We start from the raw sequence: 19,417 nt of genomic DNA, 5'->3' as shown, positions 1-19,417 counted from the left end.
TTTGTTTGATTTGCAATTGGTCTTTTACGTCTTTTCCTGACAGTGTCGTGTCCTTTCAGACCCATATTTTCAATGGAGAGAAAAATAAAATAATATCCCAGTGAAAGGAAAAAATATAGTCATTTGAAAAGATGTTGAAGGCAGGCTGCTGAATTATGTTAATCGATGTTTCATAGACCAATCAGAATGGGTGGAATCAGTGGGGGTGGGGCAATCGCGGTTCTAAATACCCTTGGTGTCCGCTTCATTGAAAGAGTGAGGCTCCGTGGCAGTGGTTCCGTCCACGACAGAAATGACTTCAAAATGTCCACGATGCGAAAAACCGGTGTTTTTCGGTAAGGAACTTTAACAACTGAAGCGATTTAGGGCATAAAGAACAGTTTTGTGCGTCATATTTTGAATGTAACAGGATGTATGTAGTCACTAACTAAAAGTTGATACTCATTTCACTGTATTGAGAGCTGAATTTTTGTTTAAAGCATATGTTTAAAACACATTTAAGTCACTTCTTTAAAGTGATAAGCTGCGTGTTGCTTGTTTGTTGTTTGTGACATATTTGTAAAGTGTAAAGTGATAATTCCACTTCGCATTTTCTACATTTGTTTTCAAGTCTCAGGATGTAAGGAGTCATTCAGAGAGGTTCCTTGTGAAATGGTAGAAGCATCAGAAACGTGCATTTCTCAATTGGTGATAGAAACCCACAACAACACAAACAGAACAATGCATGTACTTTATAATAAACCACACAAAAGTAGCAATTTTGGAGACTATTTTGCCACGGAACGCCATGTGCTCTCTCTGTCACAAATTTATAATGTTTAAAAAGCTACATTTAAGACAAAATATTATATTATAAATTCTGTGTGCATGTTAATAGCTGTCTTTTATGAGATTTCAAATTCACACAACATATTAAACATCCGGTTATTAGACATTTCACATTACAAATACTGGGAATGCGGTAAAGTTTCCTTTTAACGGTTACTTTCTCCGTTTCAGCTTAAACAGTGCGGCAGTGACATTCATGCACTTATCGTAAAGGGCCATTACACAGACTTTTTAACGTTTCTGTATAACCGCGGGGTTAAAAGGTAATTTATTCAGGATTATTTAGAGATATTTGAAGTGTCCGGTTCAAGAGGAAGTTCCGAAATCACTAATGTTAACGTTGGTGATGATAGGAACCTGACGTCTGGTTTAACATAAAGAGACGTCAAACGCTTTTTCGGAATTTCACAGCGATTATGATGTCATTTACGGTGTTTTGATTTTATATTTTAAATACATCAAGCTGGTTCAAAACACCACAAATGTAAAATTACCCCAAAACTTCAGTATGTTTCTTGGCAGCTGCTTGAGATTTTCACATAAAATCACTTTGAATGACTTTGCTAACATCTCAAGGATTGTAATTTGAAGTGGATTTCCCCTCTAAGCTGTGTCTGGCTTGAGTGAAGTTCAAGTCTGGAATGTTTGTCAGGTTTTCAGACTTTGTGGGGACCAGACGTCACTGAGATTGTGGAAAAATTTAGGCTAGGTCCCATGATGTGTAAACACAGATCCTAAAAGATGTTTTTTTGGCACTGGAGTGAGATTAAGCTTAGGTTATGTCTAGCACGGCACAGTTTAGCCACACTCCAGAAGTGATTTTAAAATACTTCACAATAGCCAGGAATGTGTGCAGGACAAAGATACCTCAGGAATGTGGGCTGGTCATTGCAGTGGACAGACAAATGATGATGGTTTGAGGCCTCTCACGTCCAAGTATAATGTGGAACTGGTAAATATACGCTACACTACTATATGTGTAAGAGTGTCACATGTGTGATATGTTTACATCTCTATATTTCCTTTCCTCTGTGCAGAATTTTAAGTGATCATTTATTGTTCAAATTTGAAAGTGTCACTGTTACACAGCTCCAGGATCTTGGGTTGGGGTTTGAGTCCTGCTCCAGGTGACTTCCTCTGAGGAGTTTGGTGTGTTCTCCCTGTGTCCACATGGGTTTCCTCCAGGTGCTCCACTTTCCTCCCACGGGTCCAAAAACACACGTTGGTAGGTGGATTGGCGACTCAAAAGTGTCCGTAGGTGTGAGTGTGTGAGTGAATGTGTGAGTGTGTTGCCCTGTGAAGGATTGGCGCCCCCTCCAGGGTGTGTTCCCACCTTGCACCCAGTGATTCTGGGTAGGATCTGGACACACCACGAACCTGTACTGGATAAGGGTTACAGATAATGAATGAATGAATAATTGTTATGTAGGCAAACTTATTTTATAGTTGACATAAATTTATGATCCATTATTTAGCTGCTTAGATATTTGAAAGGACATCTTCCAGAATTAGAGACTGTATTAGGCTGTTTTTAATGTCAGTTCTTATTGCTGTCAGGATGGAATGATACAAGGAGTAGTTCAGAGAATCAGATATGGTTTCCCATTTAATTGATTGATCTGAAAAATCTTTTTCACCATTGCAGAGAGTTTGACATTAGTATCCTATCTGTTTACAAATGGACACTTGTTTACTTTAAACAGTTGGATTATTGACATTTCCTTGGATGTTTCAGAGGCCAAAGTAACATGTGGGTGGGCACTTTTTCAGTCCCTTCATGCAATGGGCTGATTATGAAATTAGAACTGCTCAGCATTGACTCATTATTACCGAAGTGTAGGCAAAGAAATTGTTAAACAATAATGACTTCAAAACCATCTGTAGGTTTGAAGACATAGGGTAACCCTTTACAATATATCATTAAATAATATAGATAGGTTTCTAGAAGCTCACTCACAGTAACTGCATTTTACTCTGGTCTTTTTATGTTTGTTATGTCAATTTGTTAGATTTCTTTATGGTGTTTATGATTTATTTAGGATATTTAAATTATTTTTATATTCTAATTCCAATGTCAGAATGTTCTTAATAACTATTTTTTTCTAAAGGTTTATTGGTCTTTAAAGTGGTGTAATTGCATTAATATGTGGTTATTTCTGAGACACCATATTGACCACAAAAATGATTGTATTGAGAAACTTAGTTTCTAGTCATGTTTTTATAAGCTAGCCAAAGCATGAATCTATTAGCTAACATTATAGAAATACAGCTTTCTCCTCCAAATGTGTTCTGCTGTTAAGTGTCAGTGGGCAAAAAAGGTTCTTCACATGTATATATCTAAACAAAACATAAAAAATCAAAAGTTCTTGTGAAAGCAAATATTGGATTTATATGGCACATGAAGTACGAATCCTTTTGAAATGTAAAAAATTAAAAAGGGATATTATTCTACCTCTTTTCCACTAACTAATACATTTCTTTGTGGTCTTATAACTGGGTCTGTAACGTGCTTTTGGAAAAATACCACAAGGACCAAACACAATATCACAGTTATCCCTCTGCCTGAACGGCCCTGTTTGGAATAACATTAAGTGCCTGTTCCTTTAAATGAGAATGAGCCACACCTCAGGACTGAGGAGAGAGGAGCAGGCCTGGGTTTTAGCCATTTTTGCTTAGTTTTCTTTTTTCTGTTCTCATTTTCTCAATTTTAAATCAATACACATTTCTCTGCACAAGTTGTGTTTGCCCTAGTTAACCTCATCTTTGTGCTCTCAAATAAACACAAGTCCAATTCTGTGATAGGAGAAACTCTGACAAGGAGGCGGGACAAATCTGTGCATGTGACATAGGAAGCAGCACACATTCAGCACAGCTCATGTAATTCCATGTATTCTGACTTAGGCAGCATGCAAAAAAAAACAACAACTGGGTGGTCCTATTTCAGTTTGCGTGTTGAAAGGCACTCCGAATCCTCTAATTATTATATGTGAACTTTAGCATTTGTTGTTGTGTATTTCTTCTGAGCTTGTAGAGTTGAATTTAGTGGTTGTTATTCTGTTTTGTGAAAGAATCACTCAGCGGTGTAGGTTTGAGTGTAAGCATCAGTTTATAGTTCTGTTTATGAATAATCTTACACTACGTTCTTAATTGCATAGAAGTGTGAGTTCCACTTTTGTTTTGTAAATCTCTCTCCGAGAGAAGACACAAGCTCTGGCCAAACCGATCCACGGCACACAATGACGCAATGTATCTTATAATTGTTGGTTATTGTCAAAAGCAGAAACACAGTTCCATTTGAAGCCTTCTTACACAGATCTTTTTCAAGCATCTAAATACTGTTTACATAGACACTGAGCGGCTCTTCAGATATGAACATTAAACTACAGCCCTAGTGCCATAAAAGTGTGAGAAATGCTAGTGAAATCAGACAGTAGTGATTAGTAATTTCTGTTTAACACCAACACAACTGTTATTTTACATATCACCTTTGTTTCTTGTACATTTTATCTGATGTGGTCAGCATGATCTCAAGAAAGCTGGGACAGAAGCATGCTTAGCACTGAGCTCCAGCACCTTTCGTGAATATAATTCAGAAAAGTTTTACTGTTGAATATGTTTATTTAAAAATTCAGATTAAAGTATTTACAAATCACTTCTTTCTGTTTTATATTTAAATTATACTTGCTATGTCAGCATTTCTGATACACACCCGCAGAAAACATAATTAAAAAAAATACCCATCCCCCCGCCCCCTACACACACTGATAATAATAGTTAAGTCAAACATTGTTGAACAGAACCCAGTTCTCAATGTGTGTGTAATCACAGCATCACAAAACAATAATCAGAATTACTTTAATGCACACTAAGCGCTTAGGGGCTGTTTGGCATGGACTGGAATATATTCGCCCATTCATGGTGGGTTTTTATTTGTCTGAGAGAGTGGAAAACCTCATTGTTTTCCATGTATTGCAGCAATATGTCATACAGTTACAAAGGAGATGAGGAAATAATTGGGAAGACATTCCTATTCATACTTAATTAAATGTATAATTCATTTCTATGTTGTCTGTGTAATAGAGCTATCAAATGTATGAAGGCTGCGAGTTGCAGAGTTGCACTTAGATGTCCCTTCACTTCTGTTTATTTCAACACTGCGTACAAGGACTTTTTTTTGTATCCCCCCTTAATGCTTTGCCTGTTCTTTCTTCTGTCCTCACCCCTCTCTCTCTCTCTCTCTCTCTCTCGCTTTCTCCTCTTGTTGTCTCTATAGCAGAGAAGGTGAGCTCTCTGGGGAAGAACTGGCACCGGTTCTGTCTGAAATGTGAACGCTGTAATAAGATTCTTTCTCCCGGAGGCCACGCTGAGGTAAGTTGTTTGAGGCAGTTATCTGAGTGTAAAGGGGGGGGGGGCAGGGAGAGTGTACACATTACCCCAAGGTCAGGAGTCAGCAAGAGGCATCAAGCCTATGGAAGCTTATTAACTGCATCTGACTGCACCTTCAGAAAGTTAGTCAGCAACGGTTATATAATTGTTTTGAAAAGGCACACCAAAACCAGGCTAAAAATGTGAACAAAAGATGTCTCCAGAGGCAGGACTTGGACCCACAAACAGTGCATAATATCAACACTACCTGCAGTGCCACCGTGCCACCTAATTGACCATTGTTTTGAGCAGACTGGCCAAACTTCCTTTCAGGTTCCTTTCACAATTGTGCAGAGATAAGCATTTCCTCCTGTCGAACACCATAGGCTCAGCTTCTGAAGGACTCGCTAATTATCTGACTGCATGAATCAGGAGTGTGTAATGAGACAGAACTCTAAAGTCTGCTGAGCTGTGGCCCTCAGGGAGGAGTCTGACACAGGTGTGGTTTAGAGGATCATAACAAACAGGGTCAGTTCCAATAGCTGCAGCTTAAATAATGAGACAATGTGATAACACCAGTGATTGATGACCTGGATGGAAATGAGAAATAGCTTAGTATTGTTGAATGTACAGTACTGTGCAAACGCTTTAGGCACCAGCGGTTATGAGATTTAAAAAGCTAAAAGCTATTTATCTGCTAAAACAATCAAACAAACAACAAATAATATCCAACATATACAAGCACCACACTTGCTGAGAAGGCATTAGTTTACATCAAATATAATTATCTTAGGTGCCTAAGACTTCTGCACAGTACTGTATTTTGTATTAAGATATAATATATTTAGATCAGCTTATGATTCTGTAAGGATTTATATGCCAAACATAGCTATAATTACTTTTTACAGTACTATTTTCTAAAGAATTTATATCGCATAATTTAAGAGGCTGACACCTTTACTGTGCCTTTAAAGGGGATGTTTGTGGAAAAACACTCTCTAGTTTGATTATGTTCAGAAGCTCTGTAAAAAAAACAACTGTTGTTTGTATGTGGCTGAAGTTTAACTTTGTAATTTTTATTCATTGTGTGAATTACCACAGAATCTCATTTGGTAATCAAGTTGTTTAGATTTATAGCATTGTATTTAGGTCTGTGATTAATTTCATACACTTAGTGCCCTGTCGAATTTAGAGTCAGTTCCTTCTACAGCAAAAATAAGCAAATATTACCCACATATGGAGCAGATCTCAGTTCTGCTTTTCAACATTTGGTGTTCTCTTCATTGTCTAAAATCCTCTAAAATGTTGGTTTTGTTTTGTGAGCAGTGAGAGAAAACCTAGCATACCAGACCAAGACACTTTAACAGACACTGGGGCTCACAAGTTAGATTTGTGTTGAGCAAGCAAACAGACTGGATAGCTAGCAAATGCAGAAGAAATATAATCAGAATTTTATAAAAAGTGTTTTTTTATTAAAATCATGGACATTGGCTTTAAGTCTGATATATGTAAATGACATATGCTTTAAATTGATATTGCTGTACAGTGCTCGATGTAAATATACATCATGTAGGCTTGTGTATATATAAAGGTGTTGGTTGTTAAATGATTAGTTGGTTGCAAAAACAGTAAAATCCAAAATGGGCTGCTGTTAGAGCACAGTTTCCATATATGGCCGGTAAAGCCTGGGGAATGTGTGGCAACTTTTGAAACATTGATCAGACTCTTTTATTCAGTAAAGGCCCTTAGGGTTCCTTTCCTTTTTAATCTGAAAACTCAGGCTGTTTGTACCTTAATTCCTTTCTCTGGTGCGGTCTTCAGGAGAATGGGCTCCCCTTCTGAGCCTTAGTTCCTCTCATTGTTTCTTCTTTGTGCTTTTAAGAAGTTTTTTTCCGGCCACTGTCGCCAACAGCTTGCTTATATATACACACTATGTGGTCAAAGTTTTGTGGACACCTAATTGTCCAAAACTGGGTCTGGAATTGAATATATCAATGGGAGCTCCAATAAAAGCTTTAACTCTTCTTGGAAGGCTATACATTGAAATGTTGCTGTGTGTTTTGACTGTTTGATTTTATGTAGCCGTGTTAGTGTTAGTTCGATCAGGTACTGATACTGTATGATAGTTAGGCACTCCAACTCATCCCAAATGTGTCGGATGTAGCTACATGACTACAGAGAACACAGAGCTACTGGAAGTGGCAGTTGATTAAGTCAGTTAAATACTGATGTGATCTGAAATGAAGGGAATCCCTGTGCCCTGTGTGTCACTCTCACTGACCCATATACAACAGTAGCTCATATAGTGAAGCCTAGAACTCCAGAAGTAGATCAGAGGGAGTTAAAAGCTTCAGAGCTGGATTCCAGGTCGGTCGTGAACAAAAGCACCCTTCTGCATTGTACACCAAGAGCCTTGTCTATTTCTCTGTCTCTCACTCTCTCTTTCTCTCTCTCACGCTGTGTGGTGATTCTACTCAATGGTCAGGAAACAGTTTCTAGTTCAGTGCTTTGATTCTTTAACGCACATCTCTGAGACTAAGCTTTGATTCGTTTTGTTGCACAAGGTATTGTTTACCAACTGTTGACACAATAATGTTATTTAGAACACTGTATGCAAATGAGATTTTAAAAATTGAGTTTTGATTAATCGGAGTGTGATTAATCCCAGCATATAGGCTTATTTCAGTGTATACAGAAATATACACTGTCTGCTGCAATATTGCAGACTCGTCAGGCCAAATGGGGCACATAGCTGTGTATCCTTAACAAAATATGATCTCACCAACATTTCTCCTCACATGTAAACACACAAGCAAACAGGATGGTATGTGTTAGCGGGATCTGCAAGAATAGCTTTAAACTGTTTATTTTATGGAAAAATGGCTGCTTATGTTCCTAACTCTCTTACATAAGCCACAAGGCTGTCCCACACTCTTTAAGGACCTCTCCTCCTCCATTAAATGAGAGAGAAATCAGAGGACATCCTTCTTGTTTCTGAAGGCAATGCTTAAGAGAAAAGAGATGAACATTAAATGGCACTGAATTGTAAAACGTTGGCATTTTCTGGAAAATGGAATTTACTTCTGGACTGAGTTTGGAAGAGAGAAAAGGTGGAAAGAAAGGGAGGGGGAATTTTGGAATGAGAGAAAGAGTAATAGGGAGCCGGCTTGAAAAAAAAGGACATTCTTTCAGTGCAAGACAGGAAATATAAATCATAATAATATTAACCTCAATGAAATTCCAAGATAGGCAGCACAATTAATCAGCACTTGAATACGGTTTGTTAAAATATTTATATTTAAAAACAACAACAACAACACACACACAAACCAGAGAATCTTATAAAGATGTCACTGTAGCTCCTTGGAAATGAGGAGACAAAGACAGCCCTCATCCACAGCCAGGGAAACAGTAACAGAATCCTCACGGGCACACACACACACACACACACGCACACACACACACACACAATCTTTCGATCATATTTAATTCCAAAATAATTTAAATTAATTATCTGATCTTTCCTTATTGTTGATCTGCAAGCTCAAAAATAATTTTCACGGCCATGCAAGTTTGATTGCAAGTTATTCAGTCATTCCTAGAAGTTACTAGTTGTTGACAGTAATTTACTGAATGATTTTTAGTAGTTGCTGAATGATTTATAATAGTTATTTAATAGTTTTAGCTGTTAGTGGACGTCTAGTAATCACTGAAATATGTATAGTAGTAGGTAAATCTACAGCTGTAACTGAATAGTCTATTGTATGTACTGGATAATTTGTAGTTGTTATAGATTACAATGTACAGATACAGTAAAGCATACTGATTTTTAAAAAGTTTAGTTTTGTAATTAATTTCCTTAGAATTTGACTCATTTGTTTTGAGGAAAATGCACATATAATGTTTTTTGTCATATCAAAATACTTTAAATAGTTTTACTTTTTGGACTTGTGTATCATTTATTTACATGGAAAGCTCATCAATGTATTTTTCAAAGTTTGCTCTATTGCTCCTGTGACTGTTTATATTGTTACTTCAATAGCTATAAATGGAGATATATTTCTGTTGGTGCATGTAGTTCCACTGGTAGATGTGTCCACTGCTCTGTGTCTTAGTGCCCTTTAGCTCTGGTTGGCATCAAGGACGTAGTTGTTTGAATTGGCTTCTGTATTTTTAGTTTAATAGAAGAGGACATAAATAGCAGTGGTTCCTCAAAGCAGGGGTATACAGATGAAAGATCATTGCCTACATGGCCTCTGAAGTTAGTCATTTTTGTTTACATTGATTCTGATTCTTAAGTTTGTTTACAAGTAAAACATATTACCAGTTGTGTGAAACGGTTAGACCCCCCTGCCAAAGGGCATATGTGAAAAAAGAAACAAACAGCCAAGTATTTACAAATACGGCATTTTTTCTATTTCTTAATGCATAGCTACAGGGGCAGTACCATGGTTTACTTTAGTGGATAGCACCCCTTCTGGTCACGTGGCAGCCAGCTCAGGCTGGAACGCCACAGTACACCAATTCCTGAGCAAGACTATAACATGATTAGAATAATAAGATGCTGTGTATAAGAACATGCGCCAAATGCCATGAAGGTAACGTACTTGGTATTTGATAAGTAGTCTTTAGCTGTTTATCCTAAGGGTCATAATCCATATCACAATTATTTTGAGTGTTCTTTACATCTGAAGAACACACACACACATTTAACTCTGTCTTCAGAAGTTATCACAACAACTGAAGTGTGATATCATATCTTCCATGCCACTTCCTGCCTGCTGAGTAATTGTCAAGTGGTATGATAATTATGTTTCAACCCCCCACCCCACAATATCAACGGCTTCCTACCTTCTGGGAAGGCTTAACACTAGATGGTGGGTCATTGCTGTGAAAATTTTATGATTTCATGGTGTTTTTAAAATATTACCGAGGTCAGGGTCAGTTGTTGAATAATGTGTTCCATCACGCCACAGAACACAATCTCACTGCTACACAGCCCAGTGCAGGGAAGCTTATACCACTCTAGCCCATGCTTGGCATTGAGAATGGTGAATTAGGCTTGTGCTCCAAAGCGTCCTGTGGTTTTCTGTGGGTGCTATACAAAGACTGGAGTGTTGGATATAGTACATCAGAAAGAGGACTTCTCTCCACCCAGGTTCAGTCATTTGTGTATGTGTGTGTGTGTGTGTGTGTGTGTGTGTGTGTGTGTGTGGGAGAAATAGAGAGACTGAAAAAGTAATTCTTCAGGTAGGCGAGAGGATGAGGTCATTGGATGAATTTGCAAACTCTTGAGTCCATCACTTGTCCAGTTTTGGTGTACAAATATTGCTGTTATTCCTTTCATAGACAGGGATTTGCAGAGGCACATATGGGAGCGCTTTACTAAAAATGTTAAAAATTCTTTGGTTTGGCTGAATATGTTTAGCTCTGTGTCTGTGTGTGTGTGTATGTGTAAGCGTGAGAGAGAAAGAGAGAGAGAGAGAGAGAGAGAGAGAGAAAGAGAGAATGGGGGGGGGGGGGGGGGGGGGCATCACATACCCAACCAGCAGCAGCACTTCTGTCCAAAAACAACACTCTGCAGTGGGAGTCGCTTTGCTAAAATATCTGGACTTCTAGAGACCTCATATTATTGACCTTTTACTGTACATTTGAAATGATGCAATAATATATTTACATAGTTCATAATGCTGGTATCGTAATGAGCTGCATTTGCATTCCATTTACAGTCTCTTATATATAGTATCTCCTGAAAAAATTTAGGAGGCCATAGGAGGTGGTGGTAGGTGGATCGGCCATGCAGAAGTGTCCATAGGTGTGAGTGTATTAGTGAGTGTGTGATGCCCTGTGATGGATTGGCATCACATCCAGGGTGTGTCCACCGCATCCCTGAACAGGGAAAGTGGTTACAGACAATGAATGAATGAATAAATGAATGAATGAATAAATGAATGAATGAATGAATGAATGAATGAATGAGTAAAAAAGATTAGAAAACATGATATAATCAAGATATCAAATGCCTGTTGCTTCTGTGGAACTCTACCAAGCCAACAGCATGCCCTCAGTGGTAGAAAGACACAATGTTTTTCCTGGTTAAAATAAGGATAAAATGACCACTTTAGAATAAGACTACATTATAAATGTTTTGCAATCTATTTATTAATTGTTATTAATCAAGTTGTAAACACATTGAAAGTTATTAAAAATCAGTTATAACACACTGATAGGAATGGTAACAATGACCTGTTATTTGCCAGATAGTGAACCCACATCCATCTACACTAAACTTCAGATCTTGCCAAATACTGAGCTTACTTCGTCTTCTCCATCAGTCAACATTAACCCTGTCAGTTTCAGCACATATTTGTTGATAATTTTAACCATTTAACCACCAGGTTTAATCAATTAACCACTGATAGAATATCTTTTAGACACTGATGGTAATGTGATATACCTTAAATGGAACGTCTATGACTGTGGGGAAATGCAGAGGAAATAATGTGAGAGCGTGTGTTTTAGGAAGAAAAAAGATATATAAGTAAGTTTTTATTCACAGTCTGAATTATGACAGAAATTCGTATGTATCTCAAGTTGTTTATAATTGTAGCACTTTCAGTAATTTAGTTAGACAGCTCCCAAATTTAGAGACATTTCCATCTTAAGTGATCCGAAACTGCAAAAATAATCAATATTACCCACCTCATTTTGGTTCATGCTTTTCAACATTGGGAATTTTCTCCTTTGTCTAAAAAATACTCCAGATACGTCTGCCATGAGGAGAGAGAGAGTGAGAGAGAGAGAAGAGTGAGTGAGAGAGAGAGAGAGAGAGAGAGAAAGAGAGAAAGAGAGAGAGAGAGAGAGAGAGAGAGAGAGAAGGAAACATCTTCTGAATATTATAAAATATTTATTTCTTTATGTTTTTTATTACAATCAGGAACCTATAACATAGAAAAGAACTAAATTCATGTTCTCAGGTCTGGGCTTATTTTCAGTATCAGATAAAAGAGGTGTTTTTTAAATGACTCTATATGGTAAAGACTGCAGAGTGATAATATTATCCTTTTCTCTCCTCGACAGCACGATGGACTGCCCTACTGTCATAAGCCCTGCTACGGAACCCTGTTTGGACCCAAAGGTGAGAGCAAAATCTCAAAACTCATAAACAATCATTGAAAAGTTTTAAACATTCATTCTTATAAGTCAGTGTGGTTCATATTTTATTCTATCAGACTCTCTCTCACACACCCAAGCACATACACACATGACCCAGAATGTGAACGAGAACTGAACAGGGCCAGGGCATCAGGATGGTTTGCACTACCACTTAAGAACCACCTTTGTTTTAAGATGCCTTTGGGAAACCAATTCCAGGTCAGTAGGCTGTAATCATAGTGAGAGAATGTGATGTAAAACCAACCACTGAGAGTCAGGGAAAAAAACCAGCTGACCTGAATTCCTGATCAATCAAAGAGTCTGCGCCAGAAACTTCCCCAAGTTCCCCTCCAGATGAACAAGTGCGCTCAGCCACAACCGAAGGACAGAAATCATAACCAGAGTTTATCTCTGCACTGTCAGGTCTGTGACCAACTGTTTTTATCCAGCTTAAATATTCCAGTGAACTGATCCAAAGCAAAGAAAAAAAATTTAATCAATTAAATCAATCCAAACCTTTGTTTTTTACTGTGTATGAAAGAGGCAGAGAGAAAGAGAGAGTGGGATGTTTTTGTCTTGACTGTCTTTTCTAAACACACATAAACACAGGGTAAGTCTACTCCCAGCACTTTAGAGCAGGCCTCAAAAAAGTATTTCCACTTTCTGAAAATTGTGGTGGAAAGTGGTCTGTGGGTCTCAGGTTGCACTCTCTCTCTCTCTCTCTCTCTCTCTCTCTCTCTCTCTCTCTCTCTCTCTCTCTCTCTTTCTCTGTGTGTGTGTGTGTGTGTAATATAAAGAAGCAGATTAATGCTGGGAATATAATCAAATGTATAAGGACCATGAAGAAAAAAATAAACTATTTTAAAGGGTTTTTTCTACAGTGTATTTACTGATACATTTACAAAAAAATAACTATTATTTCCAATCAGCAATACTATTAAAGCCTTTTTTCCACTCTCTCTCTATTTTATCAGCTTTACACTTTGGGTGGTGAATCATTCTCAGCACTCCAGTGACAGAGTTTACTCCACCACCCAAATAATACCCGTGGTGGTACTGTGGGTGTCCTGGCCATTGACGAACAAGCTGAAAGGGGTGTGTGTGTGTGTGAGTGTGTGTCTGTGTGTTTTTGTTTGAAAAAAAATATATTATAGTGGGGCTGTTGTAAAGGTGGAATTTGTCAGTGCAACTAACACAATAATTGGATTATTTTCTCATGAGAGCACATTGCTGAGGTTCAGTGAGATGGTGACTTCCTTAATAATGCCCTTCATGGGTTTTATCCCCCTTAACACATAAAGACTAGGATTGTGTGAGTGAGAGGGGATGGAAAAAGGGGTCTGTGGTGTTGGCATTGGATTCAACACATCCTGCATTGAGAAGTTAAAGACACATGATCAATACTTGGCTGTTATGAGTGGAAAAATACAACTCATATAACAAATAAAGGAAGAAGTGCAGATCGGATACTATAACAAATGTGACCTGAAACAGCACAAACTAACACAGCAGCTTCTAATCATTCAGCATTATAACAGTTTGTGCAGTTGGATCCCTGGTGATGTCTCAGCCATCTGAGGTGGGGTGTTGTAAGTGAACACAGTGTCTCTCCAGCTGCAAAGCAATTGCAAAAGTGGTGGTCAGACCCTGCCTCTCTAAACACTTTTACAGCTGCCATCAGATCATATCAGAAATGTTCCAAAATGTGCTGATGATTTCCCAGATGAGTAGAGACTGTTACTGCAGTAAAGATTGATAAACTACCCATTTATATACTTCATTTCAGTTTCATATTTGATGAGCAGTTTTCCAGACTTTTGGATATAGTGTACAATATATGTGGGACATTTGTATGACCCCCCCCCCTCTGACAGAAGTGACATTTAATTGATGTAAGGGGCTATGATTAAATAGATGATACGATATTATTACTGGTTGGTGTATAATGCTGTATCTTAGATATTTAAGGGCTTCATCATGTTAAACACATTTGCTCCACAGCTCAGATATTGTGACTGTTCCATCTCTTCTTTCATAGGAGTGAACATCGGAGGGGCAGGGTCTTATATTTATGACACGCCTCCTCAGGCGCCTGTCAACAAATCAGGTGACATCCCTTCAGACAGCTCACCCACAACACCATGGTCCAACTCAGTCATCAGCCACCATCAACCCAAAGGTAACCCACACACGCACAATCACCACAATATAAATCAAATACAAGTGTAATATTTACATAGCATTAATATGCATTACTATATATATATATATATATACATTGAAGTAATTATGTATCTTGAGCAAAATCACCCTTAACTGAAGCTCACAGCAGGATCACTTTTATTCCATTGGACTGCTTTGTAAATTTAAGACATTTAGATGCTTCTGAGGACATTTCTCTCTCTCTCTCTCTCTCTCTCTCTCTCTCTCTCTCTCTCTCTCTCTCTCTCTCTCTCACGCACACACACACACAAACACACACACATATATTAAAGCTGTGGAATGCAGTGTTCAGCTGTTTATAGCTGGGGGAGCTGCAGCTAAAGGATATTGAATTCATAAATACACATCCTCCTCAGGAACAGTTGTTTTTTCCACACATGCTCCACACACACCATTAATAATGTCACTTTTTAAAAATATCACAAAAATGACCGACAATTAGTGTAACTTAACAACAAAACAATGGATTTCTTTAGATTACCAGCCCTTTTGAAATGTGTTTGAAATCATTAGCACAACCTATAGCTAACAAACATATCATGAAGTAATGACAAAATGTTATTTGTTTATAACAAAAACAGAAGGTTCCTTTGTTTTAACACTTAACAAAGATTTTAAAATAATCATAATTTTTGCCCCGTTTACCTGTATATGAATACACACAAACACACACACACGCATTCACACACACAAACGCCCACAAACTCACATTACTGGTGGTCATTTATCTAAGTCATGCCATTATCATAATCAAGAAGTTATATATAGTAAAGTGTGAGCGTCACTAAGTAATACTTCATAGCCCTTACACACACAGACACACAGACACACACACACCAACCACACATTCTGTCTGTCTCTATCACGCTTTCACACCACATTCTTTCTCTTGCTTCATAAAACTCAGGACAATTACACACACTTACACATACACAAGGGGGGAGTGCAGTTTCAGGACTGTGACACCCCCCCCCCACACACACACACACACCACACACGCACACACATGTATGGCACTTCCATCTACACCCCGCCCCCACCACACACACACACACACACACTCGCGCGCACAGTGAATGGTGGTCCTGTAGTACTGACCCCTTTAGTCCAGTACGAGTGGAATTTTAATTGTCCACTCTGATTGGTTCACTTCCTGAATATTTCCTTTAATGTGTGTTTTCCGAGGGAATGTTGGGGAGGGTTTGAGGAACATTAAAGCAATGTTCTGAACACATTGTGGAAATGCTTCTGTCCTGTCCCTGAGGTCTGGGATATCACTTCATCTGAGCTTACCCTCACAATGTCTTGTAGTGTTACAGACTTTAGAGACTGTTAGAATTTAGGGTTAAACACGGGGCACTGATGATGGAAATGTTAAATATAACCTTTTTACATTCAAACATCTGTAGATGCAGTCTTTAGTGGTAATAAACAAAGCAAGCACTATTTTAGTATTCATTACTTGGATTTTCCTTCAAATCAATGGTAACTTTAAATATATTCATATCACTCATGCCGTGGACACTGATTCACCCCCAGGCCATCAGAGATGCTGGTTTATGAGCTTTTTATTGCTAAAACGTGGACTCATCTGACCTTAGAAATTTTTCCAGTGTCTTTCTGTCTATTTCAGGTCAATTCATGGCCTGTGAACTCCCTGGAGTTTCTGTGAAAATAAATAGTCAGAAATCTCTAAATCCATCAAAGTGTAACTTAAACACCTGCAACTGAATATTTATGACTAGTTACTCCAAACCTTGTCATGGCTCAGTAACTGTTTAACATTAATATAAAAACACACAGGCTACAGAGTGTATAAGCTCTCTCTTTCTCTGTGTGTGTGTGTGTGTGTGTGTGTGCAGTGCCAACTGCCCCAACACGAATGTTTGCTGGAGAGACGTCTGTGTGTCCTGGCTGTGGGAAAGTGGTCTACTTCGGTGAGTATGTAGAAACAGTTCTGTGGTGAATTAACATCACTTATATCAAAAATAGTCATCAGTGTCATATCTGATGTGCCATAAAATGAGTGCAGGGCTGTTATGTTTTGCTTGATTTAAGTTTTAAACGTGTAATAGTGGGGAGAAACCTGGGGGCTATATCCCCTTTTAATATACTACATTATTCTTTTTCTTTTATATGATTGTGTAAGCCAAATATCACTGTTGGGCACAGAGCATGTATAGAGTTGATCAACAAACTGTATCCCAGATTACAGGACGGCAGTGCTCCAGATTGATGATATCATATGTCTTTGCTTCAGCTGAGAAAGTGATGTCATTGGGTCGTAACTGGCACAGGCCGTGTCTGCGCTGTGATAGATGCAAGAAAACCCTGACCTCTGGAGGCCATGCTGAGGTAATACACATGGTCATCTCTCATTACAGTAGTCTGTTTCAGACAAAACATTTCTATTCATTTACCAGTTAAGCCTATATAACTGACAAATTGCATGCTTGTGATATTAAGATATTAGCAAATACTTCATATTTTGGTTTCAAGATATACTTTATAATTTAAATGCTAACATAATAAAGGGCCATAGTCATATTTACCACATTATGTCTAAAATGTGCAGCTTTCATGAAATAAACAGTCACATTTATTTTGTAATCTGTTTAGCCTTCACAAAATGGGTATTATGCTCCAAATTTATGTTTAGTAAAATGACTAATTGCACCTTCAAAGGCCTGTTTTGTAGCTTAAAAGGTTAAAGGTCACTATTAAACTCATTTACTCATAGAAAATGCTGAAATGTTAAACAAACAAAAAAAGCATTCAGCACAAGGGTAAACACAAATAATAATAAATAATACAACCATCTCTCTGAATCTAACTTATTTTTATATGTCTCCCAGCATGAAGGCCGGCCTTATTGTCATGTGCCCTGCTACGGCTACCTGTTTGGGCCAAAAGGTGTGAACATCGGAGAGGTGGGCTGTTACGTCTACGAAAAGGACAATGCAGAGAACGAAATTCCCAGTGAATATTAACTCTGCTCAATGAACCACAAATGGAAATGTATTTTATGATTATTTTATGCCACGTCATACATATTGAATATGTATTTGTATGTATTTATGGTATTATTGAAAAGTTAAGCTATTAACATATATAATGTTTTACAAATTATAGCTTCATGTAGTAGTGGAAAACCCTGCATGCAGCAAACAGCACCAAATTACTCTGAATACACTGAAGTACCTACTCACAGTTCAGTCATTTCTCTTTTGCCATCACCTTAAACCCCTTTAACCTATGTCATGTTGTTAGTTAATACAGCTGAGGATTGTACATGATCATTGTGCTGTAATATGAAGGCTAATAAAGTAATGGAAAACATACTGATTTTCCATTTTTAGAAACATGCAGGGTTTAATTTATTAATGATCTGTAAACGTTGTCAGTATGGGATCCATCTTGTCGATGGGGTGGTGGGAGGACAGTGATTTACTCTAAATGTCATGCTATTTCTTTCCAAAAGATATAAAACACCCCTTAAACTATTTTGTTTGTCCATTTGCTTTAAAAAAAATAGCTTGTAAATATAGTGGGTGAAACCTTCAATGACACCTTATTCTGGGCCTAAAATCTGGCTTGTTCTGGCAGAAAATTGGACAAACCACCATTATGACCCTTAAGATGGAATTATCCACATTTTGGATAAATACTGCTTATTGTTCTAAAGCTGGTTATTTACCTGAGGGCAGTTCAGAGCTGAGCATCACTAACGTGGCACAGGAGGCAGCTGAGGACCGTGACCAAGAACCTCTATAATGTTCCGAACCATTGCCAGATCTATGAGAATATGGGAAAATTAATTGCATCCAAATTCAATGCATTCTTTCTGGAATAAGCTTAGATAAGGTAAGTGTGTGGCATTATCATCTACAGGCCAAAATCCCCATGCCAACCCCCTCAATTTAATTATTAATTAAGTCATTTCATAAACAGTTTGTTGTGGTTTTGTTTAGTTTGTTTGTTTTGACCAATTATAGGATAATTAGGGATAATCTGAAAAATCTTGCAGTTTTTAATATGGTTTAAAAGTTTTATTTAAATTTTAAAACTAAAATATAGATATTAGTTTTTGTTTTATCACTAATGATATGGTACTTTCCAATGTGTATTTAATTTTTTTATTTATTATTTTATTTTTATTAACTTTTTATTCTGCATCATTTCCTTGCATTCACGTCACGTTGGAGGGAAAACAATAGGCTTATTCATCTTCACCCGGCTCAGAGCAGACTGATCGCGGCCTGTTTCAGTGCAGTGCATACTGTTGTTATTATTATTTATTCATTTATTTTTTTGTCCAACTATTGTCTGTACCTGCAATACGTGACAATGACACATAGCGTTATAATCCTGTGAGTGCTAGGGGGCTGCAGGCTCAAAATCCATCCGCTGCAGTTGCTCCTCAAGAGCTGCGCGAGACGAGAGACACTGATGATGTCAGACCAGAGCCTGATGATGACAGAGCATAACCCTCATTGGCTAGAAGCTCCGTAAAATATATGACATTTATTTCTTTTGGTTTTAAAATGTAAATTATTTCTCTTAAAGACCCTTTATGTACAGTAATAATGTTATGATCTCTTGTAGAGTGAGTTCATTTACTTTATTATTTTAATGCAGGAGCAGCAGAGGAGTGTAGAGTTGTTTAATGAAAGAATCAAATCATGCCATCATCAATCATGCAATTTTTTCCCCATAGCGCCGGTATGGTAAAGTTAAATTTCCTTTTGTGAAATGGTGTCCTCTAGTGGTCACTTTGGTAACACCTACTTCAAGGAGCTTGCTCTTTCTCAGCTTGGCTGTAATTAATTTATTTCTTTTTTCTTTC

The 19,417-nt window shown here is 37.7% G+C and overlaps 1 protein-coding gene across 1 annotated transcript; it reads left to right on the top strand.

The window, feature by feature from the left end:
- The first annotated feature begins 230 nt into the window (after positions 1-230).
- Positions 231-18,148, top strand: crip3 (cysteine-rich protein 3). The gene is made up of 7 exons (XM_066681981.1): positions 231-335; positions 5,102-5,196; positions 12,274-12,331; positions 14,387-14,527; positions 16,434-16,508; positions 16,832-16,926; positions 17,427-18,148. Exons 1-7 carry the CDS (start codon positions 293-295, stop codon positions 17,559-17,561), a joined length of 642 nt encoding a protein of 213 aa, XP_066538078.1. The 5' UTR covers positions 231-292; the 3' UTR covers positions 17,562-18,148.
- The last annotated feature ends 1,269 nt before the right edge of the window (positions 18,149-19,417 follow it).

This window comes from Hoplias malabaricus, chromosome 1, assembly GCF_029633855.1.
Source record: "Hoplias malabaricus isolate fHopMal1 chromosome 1, fHopMal1.hap1, whole genome shotgun sequence".
Taxonomy (NCBI): Eukaryota; Metazoa; Chordata; class Actinopteri; order Characiformes; family Erythrinidae; genus Hoplias; species Hoplias malabaricus.
This window is presented reverse-complemented; position numbering and strand designations above follow the sequence as displayed.